The 21,325-nt window shown below is 38.9% G+C and overlaps 1 protein-coding gene across 1 annotated transcript in view; it reads left to right on the top strand.

Moving 5' to 3' along the window:
- Positions 1-3,510: 3,510 nt before the first annotated feature.
- The window catches only part of TOPAZ1 (testis and ovary specific TOPAZ 1), a 40,691-nt gene continuing 22,876 nt past the window's right edge, over positions 3,511-21,325 (top strand). The window contains exons 1-8 of the mRNA XM_072033441.1: positions 3,511-4,669; positions 6,176-8,639; positions 12,550-12,617; positions 14,136-14,266; positions 15,415-15,476; positions 17,372-17,484; positions 19,801-19,871; positions 20,392-20,529. Of these exons, the coding sequence (XP_071889542.1) occupies positions 3,550-4,669; positions 6,176-8,639; positions 12,550-12,617; positions 14,136-14,266; positions 15,415-15,476; positions 17,372-17,484; positions 19,801-19,871; positions 20,392-20,529 (4,167 nt within the window). The 5' untranslated portion in view covers positions 3,511-3,549. The remainder of the gene's footprint in view (positions 4,670-6,175; positions 8,640-12,549; positions 12,618-14,135; positions 14,267-15,414; positions 15,477-17,371; positions 17,485-19,800; positions 19,872-20,391; positions 20,530-21,325) is intronic.

The following is a 21,325-nucleotide window of genomic DNA, read 5'->3' on the forward strand; positions in this document are numbered from 1 at the left end:
GTGAATGGAAAGCAAAGGCATTTTTAGAGGGAAATACGCATATTACAAGACAAATAATATGCATAATATGAGACAAAACTCCTGAGTTCAACAGGCTAGCAATAAACCTATTTCCAAAACAGCCATATATTTGAATAGAAGGCAAGGGGGCAAAAAAAGTTACTTAAAAATCATATCTGTGGTAATACATGTATCTTTGGGTGCTAACTTCATAAAACCAATACATCAGAACTGTTAAATAACCCTCCAGGCTGTAGAAATACATTTTCGCGGACATGTTGGACTAAAACCCTTCCCTGTTTGGTTTTAGTTGTTTTAATTTGGCATATTTTAGGAATGTAACAGACTATGAACATTCTTCAGAGCTCAGTCTCAACTATTACAGCACAGACAAAATCTTTACGCTAAGGTTTGCCAGAGATAACAAATCTATTCCCCAACCAAGCATGAAGATGTAAGGAAAGGATGCAAAAGGAAGCAGTCCTGGGGGACATTTTTCACATTACCTCACCAAAAAATACAAAAAGACAATTAATTTTCAAGTTAATTGTTTCCAGTTCCCTAGCTCACAAAGAAGACTTAATTCTTGTTGCTAGGTGAGTATATCTGCAATGTCCAAAATACAGCCCAGTAAAAATTGTGTAGGATTTGCTCACCTATACAGCTGTTATTTACAGGTTTCATATAATATCAGCCCTTCAAAAACTTTTAGAAGATTGGTCAAACGTATCAATGTTAGATCTGCAGCTACAGAATCCACACTGGTATTGAAAATGAAGTTGGTTGGGAGGCTAAGAGCAAACACTTGCTGCTCTGGGAGAAGAAAGAAAGAAAAATTTAATGGACTTTACATAAATGTAGTCACATAAATTGCATTTTTCTTCTTGGAAATTGCCAGTTATCTTTGAACATACCAGTTATTCTGGGGAAAAAAAAAATAATGGTTTTAGGCAGCAGGATTCCCTTTTTACTTTCAGACACTGGGTACCTAGTATTTCTGTGACTGTTTAAGTGTCAAGCATGAAGAAGAAACCAATGAAACAAAGAAACAGATCAGCAAAAGCTGAATTAAGTCTAAAGCTTAGATATTGCATTGAGGTACACAATTTACAATACTCAGGAGAAACAGGCATTTATCTTTTTTTTTTTTCCAAACAAGATGGAATTTTACAATAAAGTTTAAACATCTGCTTGTAGTATTACTAATTCAGATGTTGTTGGAATGTGACAATAATTCATGTTTCCCCTAAAGCTGTTTATTTGATTTTTTAAGTTACTTACACTTTAATAACCTGCAGTTTTAATAAACGCTTGACATGGAATTTCCTTAAATAATACGTCCGTGTATTAAATCTCTGCCTCTTATTTCAAGCATTTTTTAAAAGAAGGTTAAATTGCTCTGCTTTGTAAGATAATGTTTACACTACCTCTTCTTAGCAATATTTTTAACTGAATGCAGTCTGTTTTTTAACATAATCCGCAGCTGCTTCAAAATGTCCTTTCTGAGGCTCTAGCTCTTTTTTCAAAGGACTTGCATGAAGAATGTATTTAATTAGTATTCATTTCAAGTACAGTTTTTATTCATTTCATAAAAATCTGGTCTGACTAAAATTCTTATTATTGTAAATAACTGACGAGATACTAAATCTTGAAAATGATACCAGAGAGCAATAAGCTAAATCAAATGCCGTTCTTCCAGCTTTCCTTTAATACTGCTTTTTGGCATGTTTTTTTCTTTTTTTTCCTTTCTTGGCTTGCTACCAAACTTAAAAGACTATGTTACACACATCTGAACCAGAGAAGGTTAGATTTTGCCAGAGCCGAATGTTTCATGTAACAGGAACCCCGCAGCACATTGAGGATGGCAAGTGCCGTACAGTTGGCTCCCCTTTATCAGGTCTTTTCTGTCCCGAGGACATGAAGCACTATACTGAGCTGAGGCAAAAAGTGACTAAAAAACCTCTGTATTTTCTGCTTTGATAAGTTTTAGTTGGCCACTCACTGACTTTTTTGTGCTTGAACATGTGCGTAACCTAAGAAGTTTTCAAGCCTGCCTTTTATTTTTTGTCACTAATTGAGAGGTTTGCCCCCTCTCTCGCTCAAAAATAAAACATAAAAGAGTGTTCCTGACTTTATTAGGATAGTGAGGTATTATCTCTACCTGTGGATGGAGATAGAAAGGTAAAAGGAGTGGTTTAGCCAGAGTTGCACAGTGGGCCAATTCCAGCTGGTTAGAAATCCAAAGATGCCTTTATTAATTTCAGCTCCTCTTTCGCACCCACGGCACTCTACTTCTGGAAAGGAATGACACAAAAAGCTTCATTTCTGGTCCCAGGTCTCACATGAGGAAGCACTAAGTCAAGGTGACTGCCTCCATTTGATCCGTGAGTGGAAAATGGCTGTACCCAAGGAGGAGGCCATTTATGTACACCTGCCATGATGCTGACAGCATTGCTGCTGTTAAAGTAACACTTTGCTGTTAATAACTTAAGTTTCAGCATTTATGATTTCCACAGCATTTATGGTTTTCATAGCATTTACCACACAAAGATTTGATCTTTGTACAACCTTGTTTTTGTAAGCTCGTTTCCATGTGTTCATGTTCACACACAGTGAATGCTCTTTAAGCTTGGGTGGCCTCCATTTGTATTGGAACTACTACTGCATTTGCAAATACTACTGTATTTTCAAATACAAACGTCAATTTTTGCAGTTTTCTGGCTACACAGTGTTTGGACTATTTCGGTCTGACTTCAGTATCTCCTCAGAAAACGCCGTATTTGAAATACAAAGCTTATGTAAGGGGCTGGTACAGACACGAGCATGTTCCCTCGCGGTTTTGGAGGGACTTTGAAGAACTGCAGGGCTTATTCTGGTGGATGAAAGACCTAAAAAAATAATAGTAATAATAAAATAATAATAATAAAAAAGGGCTGGGCAATGTGGTTTGAGGAGGGAAGGGTGGGGAGGGGGGGGGACGTGGGGGGGGGACGTTGTTTGTGTGGGCAATATATGTGTTTTTTTGTGGGGTTAGGGGGTTGGTGTTTGCTTTTTTTTCGGGCTACGTGACTCAGGCCCGGTGGAGCAAGACTCCTGCCGCCATTTGGCAACGCCACCACAACCCCTCGGCACCTCCAGCCGGCCCCGGAGAGCTACGGGGGGGGGAGCGGGGCGAAGCCAAGCGGCGTGGCCTCCACCCGGACCGCCCCCGTCCCCGTCCCCGGCTTCGGAGCCTCCCTCGGGGGCTCGGCGGTGGCTGTGGCCGGCGAGGCGTTGAGGGCCGTGGCGGTGCCCTGCGAGGAGGGCGAGGGACACGGGGCTGCAGGGGGAGTGAGGCGGGGAGGTGCGGGGCCGCTGCCTCCATCCCCCTCCCGGTGCTGCCGGGGCCGGGGGGTGGCGGCGGTGTCGCCCCGCTGAGGTGAGGGCTGAGGCGGGAAGAAGGGGTGGCCGCCTGCGGGGCCGGGGTGGCCGGCGTGAGGGTAGGGGTGTGCAGGTGAGTGGGTGTTGTGGGCTCTGTGGGCTCGGTGGTGGCTTCTCCAGGGTGCTGCCATGCTGCAGTTAAGGTCGGGGAAGGTGGTGGCTGGTGGTGAGGCGGCGGAGAGGGTGGCTGCCAGGCTGAGTGCTGTGGGTGCAGGGGTAGGGGGTGAGCCCAGGGAGGTGTTGGTAGGCAAGAAGAGCTCTCGCCTGGCACTAAAGAGAGGAGCCGAGCAGTCCTTACCATCATCTGCACGCCCTGCTGTGCTGGCTGGAGTTTGCCCTGAGCGGCGTGCTCTTCTGTTGCCCATGCAGAAGGAGCAAGTTGAGAGTCAGAGACTCCCCGGTAAGAAAAAACAGGGGATCCAGTGCAGGGTGGCATTGCCAAGTGAGAAGGGTGTCACCATGCAGGTACCCCACACAGCCGTATGCGAAAATCGGGTGGCAGGAACCTGCTGGGAAAAGACTGGAAGCAGAAGGATGGGACAGGGTCAACAGCCATTTCTCTCACAAATTACCCTGCAGAAGAAAGTCTCAGCAGAGACCGGTAGCCCAGAAGGGCTGAACCTCTCAGGTTTCCCAGAGGGTTTGAGGAGCCCAGGAAAAAAATGCAAACGTTCCTATATGGAACTGAAATTACAGATCCCAACCTCGGAGGAGGAGCTTGACAGCACAGAGAGTATTATCCCATGTTTGCCAGAAGCAGAGGTGCTGCAGCCTAGGAACAGGGCATGTAGTACTGGAATTAAAGGCATTGGCTCCTTAATGATACTGAAACTGCAAATCCCAGATCTTAAAAAGAGTTTGGGGAAGGAGGAATCGTCCTTGTCTGAACCTCAACCTTGGGAAGTGGTAGATAACACAGGGAAGATGAATCTGTGTTCTTTAAAAGGTTCAGAAAAGACCAAGGAACAAGGAAATAAATGCTTGAGAAAGAAAAGCAGTACATCTTTGGTGAAATCAAAACTACAAGAACCAAGAAAGAGAGGTGGATCTGCCTTGGTAGAACTCCATACAAAGTGTCTGGAGTCCAAGAAGAGGGCTCTGAGTCCGAAGAACAGGGACTTGCTGCACGTACAGGGTGTAAGTGGCCAAGAACAACCAACAGCCAGAGGAAAGCTGCGCAAGCATTGTGTGATAGAGCAGCAGCAGAGCTCAGACCCTCAGAAAGGAGCAGATAGCCTGAGGAAAAGTGGTAAGCATTTGTGGAAATACAGGTGGAGAATCTGGGCTTCCAGGACGAGGGCATGGTGCTGCAGTAAGACCTTGTTAGAAAGTGAAAAATCAGATTTATTTTTTTTTTTTCCTGTGGGTAAGTGTATGCGTGGGGCAATGTCCTGCAGGCAGGAAGGGGTGGTCTGTGGCCTATCTCAATGTGGCCGTCAGCACGTGGCTGGTAACCTGGCTCTTACCTCGCTGCTTCTTGAGCTAGGGACTTTACAGTCCCTAGCTCAAGAACTGTGAATACCAGTCTTGGAAGAAATTTTTAGGAAGAGGAGAGGCTTTTGTTGAAGTAGAAAAGCAGTTCTGTAGCACAAAGGAGAGGAGACCACATAAACTGGTTGGGGGCAGAAGGGGAAGAGAGAAGGGGTATCAGTAGCAGGCCCTGAATAAGAATTCATTTTATTTGTTTTCTCCTCCAACATGGTGTACGCGTTTACATGTAGAAGGTAAGGCACAAGCAGGAAGAGAGGCAGTAGTTTTAGCAAAGCTAAAATAAAAGATAGCAAATTCTGCAGTTTTTTGTTACTTGATTGTTTTCAAATGTGTATCATGCAGGCATTAGTGGTTGCCTTTGTATAATGCTGGGTTTTGTTGTCAGAACTTTCAGCTTTTTTTGTCACTGTTCTCTGCAAAGTCCTAAAAGATGCCAAAACAAATATTTTGTTTTGGTGTATTAAGAGAATATTGTATCAAATGAACAATTTTGAAGGAGGATTTTTAAAGAATTCTCATTATCTTCAATGCAGTTGTCTGTAAGGCATTCTTTTTACTTCCAAAATGAGTATATTCAAATGACAAATACTTGCTGCAGGTTATTAATGAATATTTCATCTAGATAACAATTCCTGAAAACTTTGAGATACTAAAATTATGTTTGACTTTGAAAACTGAGGTCTTATAAAACCAAATTTTACCAATACTTTCTCAAGTTCGTTCTCCATATGAAATTTCACGTGTACAGTTTACATAATCTGTGTGTGCTCTCAAATAAAAAGTAGCATTTTAGAAAAATGCAAGTCCTGGAATTTTCCAGGATTTAATTGGACAATATATCAGAAATAAATTATTGCATTGTTATAAACAAGCTTTCCTATTATGGAGAATGTACTATGTAAACAAAAGTTTTTAAGGCTGATGGTGCAAATAACCTTGGTGTTTCCTTGCCAAACTTGCTCTAATTGGTTTCTGCCTATTTTAAATACACAACTTCCAATAACCCTGTGACATCTTCAGGTTCTGTTCCTTTTTTTTTTATATACATTTTCTGAAGACCAGGCAATTTGGTACTCTCACGTCTGCTAATAGCGCTCATTAAAAATGAAAAAATAAGATTTGTTGAATTGTAACAAATGTTTAAGGCTTATACAGTGTCATGTGCTTTGCTAGCCTTGAATGTTTTTGTCCTCTTTATAAAATAACGCATTAGGGTGTTTTTTTCCCTTAGTGTATTCTTTAATGAGACTACTTTGTTTTTAAGCAGCAAAGAAAAAATGGAAAAAAAATGAGCAAGACTCAGGTACACAGGCTGTGAAGAGTTGTAAGGCAAATCTAACTAACTCAGAAGATCCCAATGAGAAGGAACCTCGCTACTCTGAATCTCCTGCAGCTGTTGCTTTAGGTGGGACTCAAAACAAGAGTTTTCGTTGTCATCCTGAAGCAAAAAGGTCTGTTGCACAGCTTAAAAAAAGGAAAGCCAGAATTGATCATATCGCGTGCATATCGAGTGTAGCTGCAGCAGAAAAAGTGATAAATAAATCTGCAGAACGTGTTGCTGACCATTGCAGAAACACCCTAAAGCATTGCAACAGCTTGCTCTGCATAACAAGGAAGAATCCAGTTGTGAGATTAGAGGTTTGTAGTTACATCAATACATTTGTGAAATCATTTCTTGGTGGAACTGTCAGCACTTTTGATTTAAGTAAATTCTTCCATTTAGCCCAGCGTAAGAGAAAAGCTGCTTGTCCTGACAGAACAGTAGAACAGAGTGAAGTGAATTGCAGCACTAACACAATGCAAAAAGAAAGCTCACCCATAAAAAGTAGTTCGTTGTTTAATGAAGAAGTAAAACCTCAACATAAAGAAGGGCATCTTCCATGCCGTCAGAGTCAAAGCAGTAAGTTTTTGAGTGAAAAAAAAACGAATGTTGGTAGAAAGCGTGCAAAAAAGATGAAAATCAGTGAGATGTCAGCTGTGCAGAATGTTTTCACAAATGTGCCTGATGAATGCACCAAGTGTGAATTAAAGGCAGACGTTGCCACGTCAGGCTCCTCTGCTGTCTTAGGACAAAACCGTAAAGAAATGACTCTGTCAGATTCATGGGATTGTACAGCAGATCTTCATACAGGAAACAATACTCGTGAAGCACAAGAGGCATCAGTACAGGGAAAGAACAGTACCAAATCACTTGCATTTGAAGGTGGCTTGAAGAAGACATCCAGGCTCTCTGTAGTAGCAGAAGGAGAAGCTTCAAGCTGTGAGGCAGCACAGCAGCACTCTGCTACCTCAGGTAGTCTGAGGGCACTAACTCAGGCCCCTGGTGTTTCTAATTGTCTAAAAAGCATGACAGATGGAAAAGTGAATAAAGCTAATAAGAAACTGTGTCAGTTTACCTGTCAAAGAACACTGCCTATGACTGGTAAAAATGTTTGGCCTCGTGAATCTTGTGCCAGGACTTCTGAATGGGTTCCCAAAAATCACTGGTCCATCTCAGAAGGAAACAGACTTCTAAGTCCAGTCTTTGAGGGATCCTCTGATCCAAGCAGCATCAAAGCTGTAGGAAACAGTGCTGTGACAGAAAATTCGAGGCAGTTGGATTTGTGTACATCACTGGCAGAAGTTAAGGAATGTGCACATGAAGCAGTAGACCTAAATGCCAAATGCCCGACTTCGGTTGAAACCCCAGAATCCTCTGCTATGGATATTGATGAGAGTTGTGGAATGAGCAATAAAAACGTGGAATCACCAGTTGATATGGTTAGAAGTGCTCTGGCTTTTAACCCTGATGATATGCAAGAAGTTAAAGCGACCTCAAATCTTACAGCAAAACCAAAAAATAAAAACAAAGGAGTTGTAACAAAGAAAAGTCCGTCTGTGACAGTCCAGAATAATCCATCTACAAGTAACAAAAGCAGAATAAACTTCAGCCCTAAGGCACCGGTTGTGAACCAGGCGCTTCCTGACGTAAAACTAGTGAAAGCATTGAACACCAGAAACCTGACAAATTTCAAAATTCCCTTACGCAGAAACAAACCCGAATCCAGGAAATCGGAATGTGTCAGTTCATCAGGAAGAAAAGCCTGTAGCCCACTAGAGCTCCTTGACAGCTCTGATGGTTCACAAAGGCAGAAAACAGATGAGGAGACTTCGGTAAATTCTGAACAGCAGCCTCTTCCTGTGGCTAGTGATGCTGCATCTACAGCTTCCATGAAGAAAAATGCTGGTAAGGTCAACAGTAAGGACTTGCATCACGATGGCTCTGAAACCCTTTCAAAGGAGATGCCCCCGCTCCCTGAACACGCCTCCTCATATCCGTGTCCTGCTCTTGAGAGGCAGCAGGAGTCATCTCCACGTGGCTCCAGTGCTACTGACTGTGGGTGGAAGACGAATTTTCCAGAGCGTTCAGGGAATGCAGTTGACCCTCCTGCTGCATTAGAAATCCGTGATGGTGGCAAATCAGGAGTGAATTGTTCAAAGCCCAGAAGTGATTTTTTTCCAGATGTTCTGGAAGCTTACAAAGAAGATGTTCTTGTCATTGATGTGATTCAGGACGACCCTGATCTTTTTGGAGCCAGTGACGAAGAAGAGTTTGCACTCACAGCCTGTGAAAATTGGCCCGCGAAGGCATCCTGTGGTAGCATCTTCATTAAAGAAGAGAAGCAGAATAATAAGCCTGAGTATGCTGTGATTTCAGAAAATAGAGGTTCAGTAAATGCTAATTTTAGGTATGCTTATCATTCTTTTTGATGACAGTAATCCCAATTACTTTGATCTCCTATCAGTATACTTTGGTTGTAGTTGTAGGCTTCCTTGGAAAATTTGGCTGATGTCTGGGCTGGCATTAAGCCTCAAAATTTGATTGAGGTACAGTAGGGTTCTGAGTGCAGATAAACTGTGCTCTGGTTTCCTTGTAAGGACAAGGATAAACCCTGAATGGAAGGAAAACCTAGTCCTCAAGAATTGGTCTTGATGATGTGAAATACAAAAGTATAAGGAAAGCTAATTATTAAGAATAATATTCTTAGTAAATAACAGTATTTTTAATTATCTGGCTTGAGCAGTATCCCTTTGAGGGCAGTTTTTAGTTGTAAAGTGGTACGATACTTACAAATACTCTTTGCTTTTTAGGTGTAGCTTATACTTTTGCTGTCTGTGTTTGAGTTAGTGGCTGTCTCTGCAGCAGCCCTCCATTGTCTTTCTCCTTCCCCACTTCTCTTCTACCCCTGGACATGTGAATAGTCTTCAGATCTGTAATTTGGCTAACACGTTTGGGATGTTTATAAGCCTGCATCTTCATTCAGCAGAAGCCTAGTATGCATTATCAGGCATTTATTTATTTTTTCTGGGTTTTGAGGTGATAATAAAAGTCACTTTAAAGTAGCCACAGGCTTTTATAAAACAAGCAGTATTCTCTTGTGGAATAGATGAATTCGTCAACTCACCAGTCCATTTTCTTTTCTCTAGGCTCTGATACCTCTGTTTGATAAATGAGTTTTGAGTTTGAATTTTTTATCTTAGAAAACCAAAGTTTAGAAAGCAATTGTATGAGATTTTGTTTCTTCTGAAGATAAGTTTGTTATTGTTTTTAATTGGATGGTGTTTGATTTTCTTCCTTGGCACCTTATGGGTTGTTTTACGTTACCTTTATTTAAAAAAAAAAAACAAAAAAACAAAAAACAACAACAACAACAACAAAAACTAATTATTTTCAAAGTTGCACCATCTTACAACAACATTCATGTTTTGACTCTTTGCGATCTTTATCCTTCCCTGTCATTAAACTTGTGCAAAAGAGGAAGGGCATCTTCTTCAATGTGCTAAGAAGGTTTTAGACATGAGAATATATTAAAAAAAAAATAGAATAATACTTTTTACTAAAACAAAACAAAACAAAACTGAAGAACAAAGACCTTCCGAGCCCTTTACTACTGTAACCAACATGTGAGTGTAAAGTTTGGTATGTACACTACTATCTGAAGATCTGTTGGGTCTTGTAATTAGTTCACAGGGAGGATAAATACTCCCCTTACTTAGTAATGACATTGAGTTGGAGTAACATTATTAAACGATTAGATGAAGACTGACCTTGAGTTCTGTTTATATTGTACTACATATTTTAAAACAAAATGCTGTTTCTGTTCATGGCCTCTCCTTAGAAATATCCTGGTATTGTATGTATTTCGTTGTTTGGCTTTTTATTTTATGCATGCTCAATTTTGCTTTGCAGCAACATCAGTTTGGAAAGCTGCTTCCATCTGTCCGCATAGAGCAGCGAGTCAGAACTGCACTGTTGTCAGCCATCTCGAGCTCGTGTAAATTCTAGTATATGCATAAGGGGGTGTCGAGAGGCAGGAGACCTTTTCTCCATTAACACCAGCGACAGGACCCGCGGGAACGGGGTTAAGCTGAGGCAGGGGAAGTTTAGACTTGACATCAGGAAGGGGTTCTTCACAGAGAGAGTGGTTGCACACTGGAACAGGCTCCCCAGGGAAGTGGTCACTGCACCGAGCCTGACTGAATTTAAGAAGAGATTGGACTGTGCACTTAGTCACACGGTCTGAACTTTTGGGTAGACCTGTGCGGTGTCAAGAGTTGGACTTGATGATCCTTAAGGGTCCCTTCCAACTCAGGATATTCTATGATTCTATGATTCTATGTTTTGCTTCGTGTTTGGTTAATACTAACCATTACACTGTAGAAAAATATAATCAAAATGGTTTTAACTAGAACTAGAGGTGCAAGGTCTTGATGCCTGCAGGTGGTGGCTGTTGCTGACTGTTTTCTCTACCTGTATCAGAACATTGCTCTGATTTCCCTTCAGACTGATGATGGGCAGATGATAAGAGAAAGGATTTGGATCTTTGCTAAAATTGTTTCACTGCGTGTGTGCATGGGGATGGACTTAGGTAGATTAATTTTTGTATGATGGTATTTCGCTCTGTCGTTGATACAGAACAGGGAGAGCTGGATGTCTGCTAGCAGCAAGTTATTCTGAAAGCACATAGCTAGGTTGTTAAAGCTTTTCAAATCATGTTGAGTGTTATTTAGGAGTTTAATAATATTAAAATTGCAATTGGAAAGGACACCATTGGTGCATTAATTTGTGCTCTTCCTCCAAACACAAAAGTCTGAGATCTAGCAGCTCAGAGCCAGAAGATGTGGTGGCTATCTTTGGAGGAGCATAGTAGCCATTCTTGCTCTGAGGACACTTGTGCATTTTATTTTTTTCCTTTTAAATAAGATCTATAAACTTTATTCCCTTTTCAAATGCAAAACAGCAAACTGAACAGCACTCTGGTTCATGTAACTTGTTCTGTAAAGAGAGGTTTGTTTAAACTTGATCATCAACAGCATACAAAAGCATTCTGCATTCACTACTCAAAAAAATTCTGACGTGATCAGTCTGTTTCCATTTCTGAACTCAAAAAAGCATTGACTTCTGCAGGTTCTGTCAGTGCTCCTAGATTTGTCAGGCTGGTGAGCAGAAGCCAAGTGTTGTAATAAACGTAGCTTTCTGTAGATGTTTGAGGCACCTTCTTTGCAAGAACTTGAAAAGTGGTTCTCATAAATATTTCAGCCTACACAGCAGAATCTGGTAAGGATTTGGAAATGGCATTTGACCTGAACGTGAAGATTGCAGTCTCTCGATGATGTTATATATTTTCCATTTAAAAAAAAAAAAACTGTATGAAGATGACAGCTTTCTGGAAATGTCTGCACTGCGATTTTACAACAACAACAAAAAGTCAATTGTAGGCAAAATCACTCAAGCTCTTCATTTCATAGAAATGTATGGTCATGTGGGAGAGAGATGAAATAAGCCTGCCGAGAGCCTGCTTCTAGTAAAAATCCATCTTATCTCTGCAGACTTGCTCTAACTTGATTAAACTCTGTTTTGTGGTATTTCTTGTAGACCTGCATAGGTGCCTGTGCCTGCATATCGTGTAGTTCAAAGTTACACATGCTGGGAAGCTTTCGTTTCCATTAGGTTCTTGCAAATTCCCATTGTTCCATTTTTCTGGGTAGCTTGCTGCTGTTACACTTGGTCTCATTCACCAGGTATAAGCTTCCAAAATCTGCAATGATGACTGTTGTTTTATTTATTCTATATATCATTTTTAATTTACTTTTACCTTCTGCGCTTTTTAAAGAGAAATACACAATATTTTTCTAACTTAGCTTTAAATAGGTGAACTAAGTAACTTTCTGTAAACCTTTTTCTTATTGTCTTTGGGATTCATCGTTATGCAAAGTGTCTTGAATGTGAAATTGCTATAAATCACATTTTATAGATACTTACAAATTGGTTTATTAGCCCAGTATTTCTGTAAGTTGCTGTATAGAAAAGATTCCCTTTTTCCCTACTTTAAGCAAAGGGGAAATGAGATGATGGGCTTTTACTAGAAAATTTGGATTTAGAAATGTTTTTACTTAACATGTCTAGGTGTATGTCTGTAGGAATGGACATATAGTCAAAAGAGATTTAAGAACACTCTAATGAGGGTAGCGTATTGTAAGTAAGGATTCTGTCTGTAGCTAAAAGTATTACTGAGAACTTTAATTTTACACAACTGGTTAGATGACTTCTCTTTTTTGCAAGATGGAGATCTTAAATGTACTTTTTGTTCAAAACAGAGACCTTACCGTACAGGAATCTGGGATGTTGAATCATGCTGGAAATTCACAGGATTTGGCAATAAAAGGTAAGCGTCTGAGGAAGGAACCACAAAGATGTTCAGTGGGAAAATCTGGGATTTGTGCTTTCCACATAAAATGAGAACTTGTCAGTAATAATGTTTTATTGTAACAGTGATTTATTTCCTAATTATGTAAAGTGCATGTCTTTTGAGATGGTACAAACCTCTTACAGAGAACATGTCTTTCCCTGTAGTTCTTGTCTGTTGATAGTACTGTCTTTTTTTCTGTCTTTTTCTTTTTTCTGTCCTTTTTTGTCTTTTCTGTCCTTTGACATCTCTGGCACTTCAGGAAAGGAACTCTATTCGTTGATGAGACAACAGTAAGACATTGAGTGTTTTTATATTAACATGTTAACGTTCGTGTAGGAAGAGTGAGTGGTTTGGGCTGAAGTAGCATCTTGGAGAAAAAGGATTGAATTTCCCTATGGGAATAGTGAGCATTTGTGGGAGAAAAGGCTTCAAGCTTCAATGATTACAAGACAAAATAGTAGTTAATGGGGGTGTAAGAGCTCAGATACCAAGACTGCTGAGGTGCAGGAGGGAACAAGTGTACAGCTAAGCCTCTTGTTACGTAAAGAGAAAGGGCCAGATGATAGAGCATGGCACCTACAGTACTGACGTGTCTGAACAAAAACCTGGAAGCCAGTCCTGTACTCTTTGGTAATTTCTACTTCGAATAATCTGTTTGTTGTTTTACAGCATATTCTAATGGAATTCGAAGTCATTGGGTCTTCTTGTGGGGCTTAAAATAAAGAAAAAGGTTTAAGCAGCTCGTTCTTCACAGGCCTGAGTAACTTAGGATCCAGTCACACACTTAACTTACCACATGCGTGTTGATCTGTCCGTGATGACTCTTGACTATAACCTTTTAAAAAGATAATTGACCTGATGATGATACAGACACCAATGACTCTGTGACATGCTGAAATAGTGAATTTCTTTCCTTTTATTGTTCTTAAAGAACCGCGTCAGAGAGCTGCAGTGAGGTGGCCTCTTCATTTCCTGTGGCACTTACAAAAGGTGCTAAATTCCCTTGCACTGAATTCTCATCAAGTTCACTGTATCACAGGAATTCGATTTTTTTCAGAGCTGTCTGTATTTACTGCTGAGTTCCATCATGTCATTATGATTAACTTAGCCTCTTCTCCAGCAGAGACTTAAGTCTTTATTTGAATAGCAAATTAACATACATATCTTTGGCTGTGTTTTAATAATAAATCCTAACTGAATTTATTTTTAAAATATTGAATTCAATGTGATATAAATAAACCTGTTACACTGTTCTACAGGGACTACTGCAGAACATACAGCTTGGTTGGAATTTTAATTGCAGATTCAGTTTAATGTTTATTTGAAAGGGTTTGTGCTTTAAAGTGAAATAATTTTACATGTAAATTCTGCATTTCGGAAGTCCTACAAGTTCTTAAATGTCATAGGTTGTAAGTCTTTGTAATATCTAGGAAATAAAAGTTTTGTTGTCTTGTAGTATGGGAAATATAAAGTAATGTGTTTGTACGTTTTCAGCTACAGATATTAAAACCCATAATTCATCCAGTAGAAACAGTCCTTTGCGAGGTGTTACAGAGGGCTCTTTTGAAGATGGCCAACTGAGAAAGCAAGATGGATTTCTAAAGAGTTTTGAAATTAATGAAAAGGTACCAAGAAATCATTCTTTCTGTCACTGAGCAGTTTAAGAAATGGTAATCCATGTATTTGGATAGTTTTCATTGCTAATTTTTAAATTCCTGAATTTAAGAGATACTACATCCAGAGTTTTACAATTACTGCATGCTGTTGACATTTTAAGTTTTGCTTGATGGAACTAGTTTTTTTGTTTTTAACATGACATCAGTAATTTATCTTCAAATTTGAAATGAAACAAGATGCTGTCATCTCAGTTGTTAAGGTAATTCTGTTTTACCAGTTGTATGAAAAATACTGTTTCAATAGACACATGAGAGCACCGCTGTGCATATGTAATGTTCTTAGATAACATACTTAGTAAAAGTAGGTGTCAAGTATTTCTCAGCGCACAGCCTCAGAAGGAAAGGATGGTGTTTGAACCCTGGGGAACTGCACAGCCGTCCTGCCTCTAAGGAGAAGCATTTTGTGACTGATTACTTGGGCAGAAGTGCCGTGACAGTATCATACTGATTTCCTTGCAGTTCTGAGGGAATGTTAAGCAATTTTCATGCTCAGTGACTTTATTTGACCTTTATACTCTCTAACCTCCTTCCTCAAGATAATAAGTCTAGGTATTTTAAGAGTTGCTGAAGTTTTATGCTATTTGATAATGGATTGGAATTTGTATTTCACTGCCACTCAGATGTAGGTGCTGATAGTGTCTACTGTTTTCCATTACATCTGGAGTGGATAATGATTTTAACTGGGTAAGTTAAACTACTAAGTTCAGATGGCTAAAAATTGGTAAGTGCAATTACGAGGTAATCGAACAGTAAGGAATGGGTTTCCCTGGCAAAAACGATTTTTAAAAGCAGAATTGAAGCGTTTCCTTCAGCAACGGAATTGGTGCTCCTAACACATGATTCATAAAGTGAACAGCACTCTTTTGTCCCTAGTGTGTTAGAGAGGATGAAAGGGTCTGTCAAATTTTGTAGGTTGCTGGAGGAGCAGTACTTGCTGCAGTATTGCCAGGCCAATCCCCAGATGGGCTACTTCATGGTGTCGTGGCTTTATAAAATCAGTGTCTCTTCTGTGTCGTGTTGGACAACAATAAATATCTCCAACTAATCTCACCCAAACCTCAATCTTAACCAAAGTTAAGCCATAAATATCTTCACAGTTCAGGTTTGAAGATGGAGTGGCTGCTCTTGAACCAGAAGAAAAAGGTGAAGCAGAAAAAAGGTAAATATACTGTGTCCTTCAAGTAACCTGTGATGTTCCCCAGTCACTTTGCAAATGAAAGGTGATGTTTTTGCCAAAACACCACTGGCATTTTAATTCATTTTTTTCTATTATGACTGATTTAAAAAAAAAAAAGTGTCAAATAGCATAATTCGTAGTGCTAAGTACAAGAATATTACAGCCATATTACAGCAGTAGCCTAACAGATGACAGTTGGTATTTTGTCTTCTGACTTGTGACTAAATATAGCCACCTTGTGCCAGTGTCTCACCTGTGTTGGCATCTCTATATAGGTACAATGCAAGATAGATTTCCAGCCACAATAGTATTTACTAGAACATAAAAGAAACTCTCAGCTTTCTTTTCTGCCTCTTGGGACTTTATAAATTCATGAGACCATTTAAAGATTTCACTCAAATTCATACGGACAAATATTTGTGGAAAAAGTGGAAAAAGGCGCTTAAAAACATGGCACGTGGAGTTAATCATGTGCTCAGCGGCTACGCTGGCTTCAAGCTGTGCTTACTTTGTTTATTGTACTTACAACTTGAAGCGTCAAAGTCATGTGCTTCCATTCAACATCAGCCCAAAAATGAAGCAGAAGACAACTTTGTAGAAAAAATAAACTGAACTCATGGAATACTCAGGTAAATAAGAGAGAAAGTGAGTCACAGACATTCAGAGTCATTTTCACAATAGTCAAGAAAGTTTAGCTGGCATAGAAGAACTGTTTTTTTCCAGTACCAGTCACATTTCTGTGACAGACTTGAAGTGTACCAGAAGGACATTATACACAGAATATTACGTCTTTTCTTTAATCGGCTAGAAGCTTCAAGCTCTTCCTCCTGTTAAAATATTTTAGATTTACTATATGCCATAAATGGCTCTTTATGCTACAGAAAAAAATAGATTATGCTGGATAAAAATATTTGTGCAAGTTGTAGCAGATTAATCCATCTCTTTCCTTAACAGAGCATTAGAGCTGAGATAAACTTCCTTAGTTGCAACACAGCACTCTGTGCTTACTCCAATCCTCCATTTGGAGTAAAACTCTTCTCTAGTCTTACTCAAAAATGTTAGTATTGCAAAGTTTCACCTAGAAGAAGACACAGTTACTGTCCCTTTTTAGCAAATCCTGCCTCTAGCGATGATGTCAGTTAAACAAAGAATTTGATTGTTCAGCTACATAGTTCGGCTTTCTTGACTGAATTGTGTAGTTTGACGTCTAGATTAAAAAGCAATCTGAGATTGTTATCCTGAAGGTAGGCTGCTGTGAAAATCCTGTTGTAACACATCTGAGGCTGGTGTGGTGAAGAAGCATAAACAAATTTTTACATGATAACTTGAAAATTCTGGGCGATGAGATCCACAGATTTTTTTATTTTTTTTTCCTCTGAGGACTAATGCAATATATTGACTGGAATAAAAGTGAAGATTGATATTAATGAATTTGGTCTTATTCTATGGAATTTATTCTTCTCTGCATTAACACTTTTGCTTCAGACTGTATTAAAAACAGTGTGAAGTTTCAAAAAGGTTTGTATTATCCTTGCTATAAGAAGTAATTAATAGCTAGAACATGCCTCTCATAGGGCATAGCAAGACTACTGCTTTCTCCAAACAGCAAGCATGCTGAAATGTTGTTCATACTGAACCTAGATTCTTAACGGAAGGGAAGAAGATCTGGTAAAAGGGGATTTAATATAATACCCCCTTAATAAAGTTGTTGGGACTGCTAGCCATTTAAATATACAGTGAGTTTTTAAGCATTGGTTTAATTTTTGCAGAAATTCTCATTTTTTACACACTTAGTCCCTCTTTGTAGGTGTTTAATATATGAGAGAAGCACATGTTTAATTTGGCTAACCAAACGTTTGTTTTTTAACACTTAACAGTGACTGTAAATACACAGACCTTATGAACTGTGAGCTGCTCTCAAGATCTCCACTGCATGAACCGAAAATAGATGTCCTCGATGAAAGTACAGTGCTGAAACCCAGGAAGAATGGTATCGTATGCTGTATTAGTGAACCCTCCAGAATTTATTTTTGCATGTGTGTTATCTGCCTATAAAGTCATAAGGATTTTCTCCAATTTCAGAAGTCATTGGTCGCAATTTGTTTTATTTTTATACATGGAAGCAAAAATAAACACGCTCATGTAAAAAGTTAGGGTTTTGTTTGTTTAGGTTTGTTTTCTTGATTCTTGTTTTGGATTTTTTAGCAGATTCCTACTAGGTTGGATGAAATATCAATCATTTTATCTTGTTATTTATAGTTCTCAAATACTTTAATGGTACAATAATGTCTGTATTCTTAGTATTTTGACAGCTTGTGTTTTTAGCAAATAACTTACTTTTCTTTATTTGTGGTCGGAGAATGTGACAACAGGTTTTCTTGATTGATTGTTATCTGTCAGCAATGCTTGGCAAAGGAATTTGCCCACCTTGCCGAAGATCAGAAATTTCTTGTGTATGCCAACTCAAACGTTTCTGAAGCATTTGCTAAAGTGCATCAAGGAAATGATCTAGATTTAATAAGCAGCACCTCATTTTGACCTGGTATATTTCACAACTGGGACAGGTACCGCTGAAGGGTTTCTGCTACCAGAGAAATCATAATGTAATGGAACCATACTCATAGTTTCTGTATCTTTTTCCCTGCACATGAGAACTCTGATGTTTAGCCTTACATAAATGCATAGTTTTACTTGGCAAATGAGATAGAGAAAAACCAGGACTTGATTACTTATGGATAGATAGGCATTCTGTTCCTTTGCAACAGCTGTTTTGGGAATTGATGTTTTTAGAATGATTGGTTAATGTGGATGTTTATAAATGTGGATTTTCTGAATTGAGATCAGTGGCAGACGTTCTTGCTTAATTTCAGATTACGCTGCCAGTCGGAGTTTGTAGAACAATTTTATCATCACATCACTTAACAGTATGTTTAGGAAGTGCAAGAAACATAAATGCTATAAAAAGCAGCTGTGAAATATGTCTCCAGACTACAGTGGTTTAAAATTGCTCATGTCTTTGGCCTTAAAAGTGTACTCATATTCTGAAGAGTTCTTGTAAACCTTCCTTGGTATCAGTTGAAATGGTTACCAAAGCAAGAGCTTCTGTGCTGGGAGAGAGTAAAACAGCCCTTTTCTCCCCCAGAAAAGTGCAGGCAGGATCAAGCTGTTTCACTTCCTAGTGCCTGCTCCCCTATGAACTTGGCATATGGTAGCAGGGAGAGTACAAACTGTTGTTGAAAGGACCTGGCCAGAAACTCTAGGCTGTGGGGACAGCAAGAATCTAGAGGAAAGACTTCTGAGCTGAAGTTGACCGTGGCATTTTTCTGCAGCTGCTGGCTGTTTTCTCAGTCTTGTTCCTGTCACTAAATCCGTCCCTTCCTAAATTTACTGAATTCCCCATCATCTCTGCACAGAATCGTGGAGCCATGACAGTACTTAACATCTGCATATTTAATTGTTCCATTTCTACTTCCCATCCTGTGATGGCCCTATCTGCTTAGAATGACATACCAATGAAGAGCCTAGTGCAAATCTCTACCAGAACGTGCCTCTTTATTGGATGTTCTTTATTTAAACTGTAGTTTTTCAGAGAGCACTAAGCACCCTGCCTTTTGAATACCCAGTTCTTTCAAGATGCCAGATGGGCACCGTAGAAAGCAAGGCATTCAAAAGCTTTTACTTCTCTTTATATGTGAAGTTTAAGAAATTGAACTCTTATCCTCTATTAACATTATTCATTCTTCAGAAAAAGAAATCTCCATTATCGGCAGTAATTAAAGATCTAAACCCAAGTTTCATGTTTAAGAAACCAGTAACTTCCATTGGGCTTGAGCTTGATATTGCACTGCTTGAAACATACAGCTTATGAAAGGTTTTATTTCATTTCAGAAAGATAGTTTAAACTTTTTGTTAGTGATGTGGCAGTGCAAAGATTACTGGTAAAGTCTTTTTTTTTCCTTTTAAAATTTAAACTTCTGGATATTTTGATTCCATTTCTTTTCTCATCTCTGAAAGTTAGATAAGAAACTTTGCGTAACGTTGTGAAGTTTAATTGTGAATATTTGCAATTAGGTCCTTACTCTTGAAGTTTGGTTAAAGTCCCAGTTTTAGGATAACTAAGAAAAGTACAAGTTCCATTATTGGTTTTAAATTGTATTAATCAAATTTTCATTAATCATTGCCATGACTTGACAGATTTCTAAATATAAGGAAGAATAAGATAAATGAGAATGGTTTCAGTATGGTTCACTTTATTATGTGATCCATTTATTGTCTTCATACTAATTTTTAGATTGTACATTTTCAGGAAAAGACCTTTCACTGCCATTGCTAAACAATGGAGATTCTGAGCCATGGACAACAGACAGAAATGCAAAAGTGAGTTGCAGAATCTGTAGTGATTTCAGATACTTCGACACTAAATTTATTAGGGATATCGAGACAATTCTCCACACGTCCAGTAAGAAATTACAAACCTGTTAGATTTATGTTTCTACTCCTCTAAAAACGTTAAAAATGAGTAAATACAGTTTCTGAGAGCAAAACCAGTGATTTGTTCACACTAGAGATTCGCTGATTTCTGTTTCCAGCTTAAACAAAAATGAAAAATGCTTTTTGTTTTACTGTTTTTGTAGAAGTGAAAAGCAGACAAAGTTTCGTATGTTTAGGAGAAACTGCATTATCCATTATGCTGGGCACTGAAAAGGGTAAAGGAATCTGACAATCTGACCCGCCCAGAATTATCATCTTGTTATCCAGAGCCATGCAGTGCAGTAGTTTTTCATCTTTCTTCTTCTAATACTTTGATATTTTGAAATTCTTTAAACAAAACAAACAAAAAAAAACACACGCATGCTTTCAAAAATATTTTTTTTTTTCTGCTTAATTTTATTTCTAGGCTTCTCATTCAGTCCAGCAGATCCTGGAGATGATTGATATGCCCCGTAAATATTGCAGATATTATTTCATGAGTTTGCGTGGCTGTGAAAGGGCAAAATGTTGGTTTCGGCACGTTCCTGAACAAAGACATGAAAAGGTAAAGAGATTTATTGAAGAAAGAAGCAGATTGTAAATGTGAACACTTTTTTAAGCCAAACAACATCTCCTGTGTTCATTTATATATTGAGAGAGAGTAAATGTCAGAGATTGATGGATCAAAAGATGTTCATCTTTTGAAGTTCATTTAAAAATATGCTAGAATTGTGAACTTGCAGACTTTTTGAGTGCAGACATCAACAAAAGAGCAAGAATTAGGCCATACCAATGAGGACTGGTAGAATGGGAAGGTTCTGAGACGTTTCCATGCCAAGCATCAGAGCCCTGTAAGCAAACAGAAACTTTTGTATAAGTTCTTAAACTCAGAAGCCATGTATGATATATAACTTTCTGCAAGTTTTGTGGAACAGGTGCATGTCTATTTAAAGATGCTGTGAGCTCCTCCAATGGAGCAGAAATTCCCGTATTTGCAGGCAATATTACTTTTCTGGTGGTGGGCAAAGTAGATGTGTTTTCAAACCCCCTAACAAAAAAAATCTACTTCCAAGAACTGTGCAAGGCAAGCTCATTGTGCTGTCATGTAATAAGATTTTGGCATTAGCTGAGACTTTGGCGGTTATGTAAGTCACTTAGTAGGAAATAAAACATTAAAACAACTTAACAAAGACAAATGCCTAAACTTGTTCTCATCAGGTCTTACAAGATAATTTGTTATGAGTTAGAATTTTATCATTAGTGTTTTTTACCTTAAGTAAGAAATTACAAAATAAGCATGTAAAAAATAATTTGATGTGTGTTTTTCATTGAACCTGATGATAGAGGCAAACAATATTAAA

Source organism: Anas platyrhynchos, chromosome 2 (genome assembly GCF_047663525.1).
Source record: "Anas platyrhynchos isolate ZD024472 breed Pekin duck chromosome 2, IASCAAS_PekinDuck_T2T, whole genome shotgun sequence".
Taxonomy (NCBI): Eukaryota; Metazoa; Chordata; class Aves; order Anseriformes; family Anatidae; genus Anas; species Anas platyrhynchos.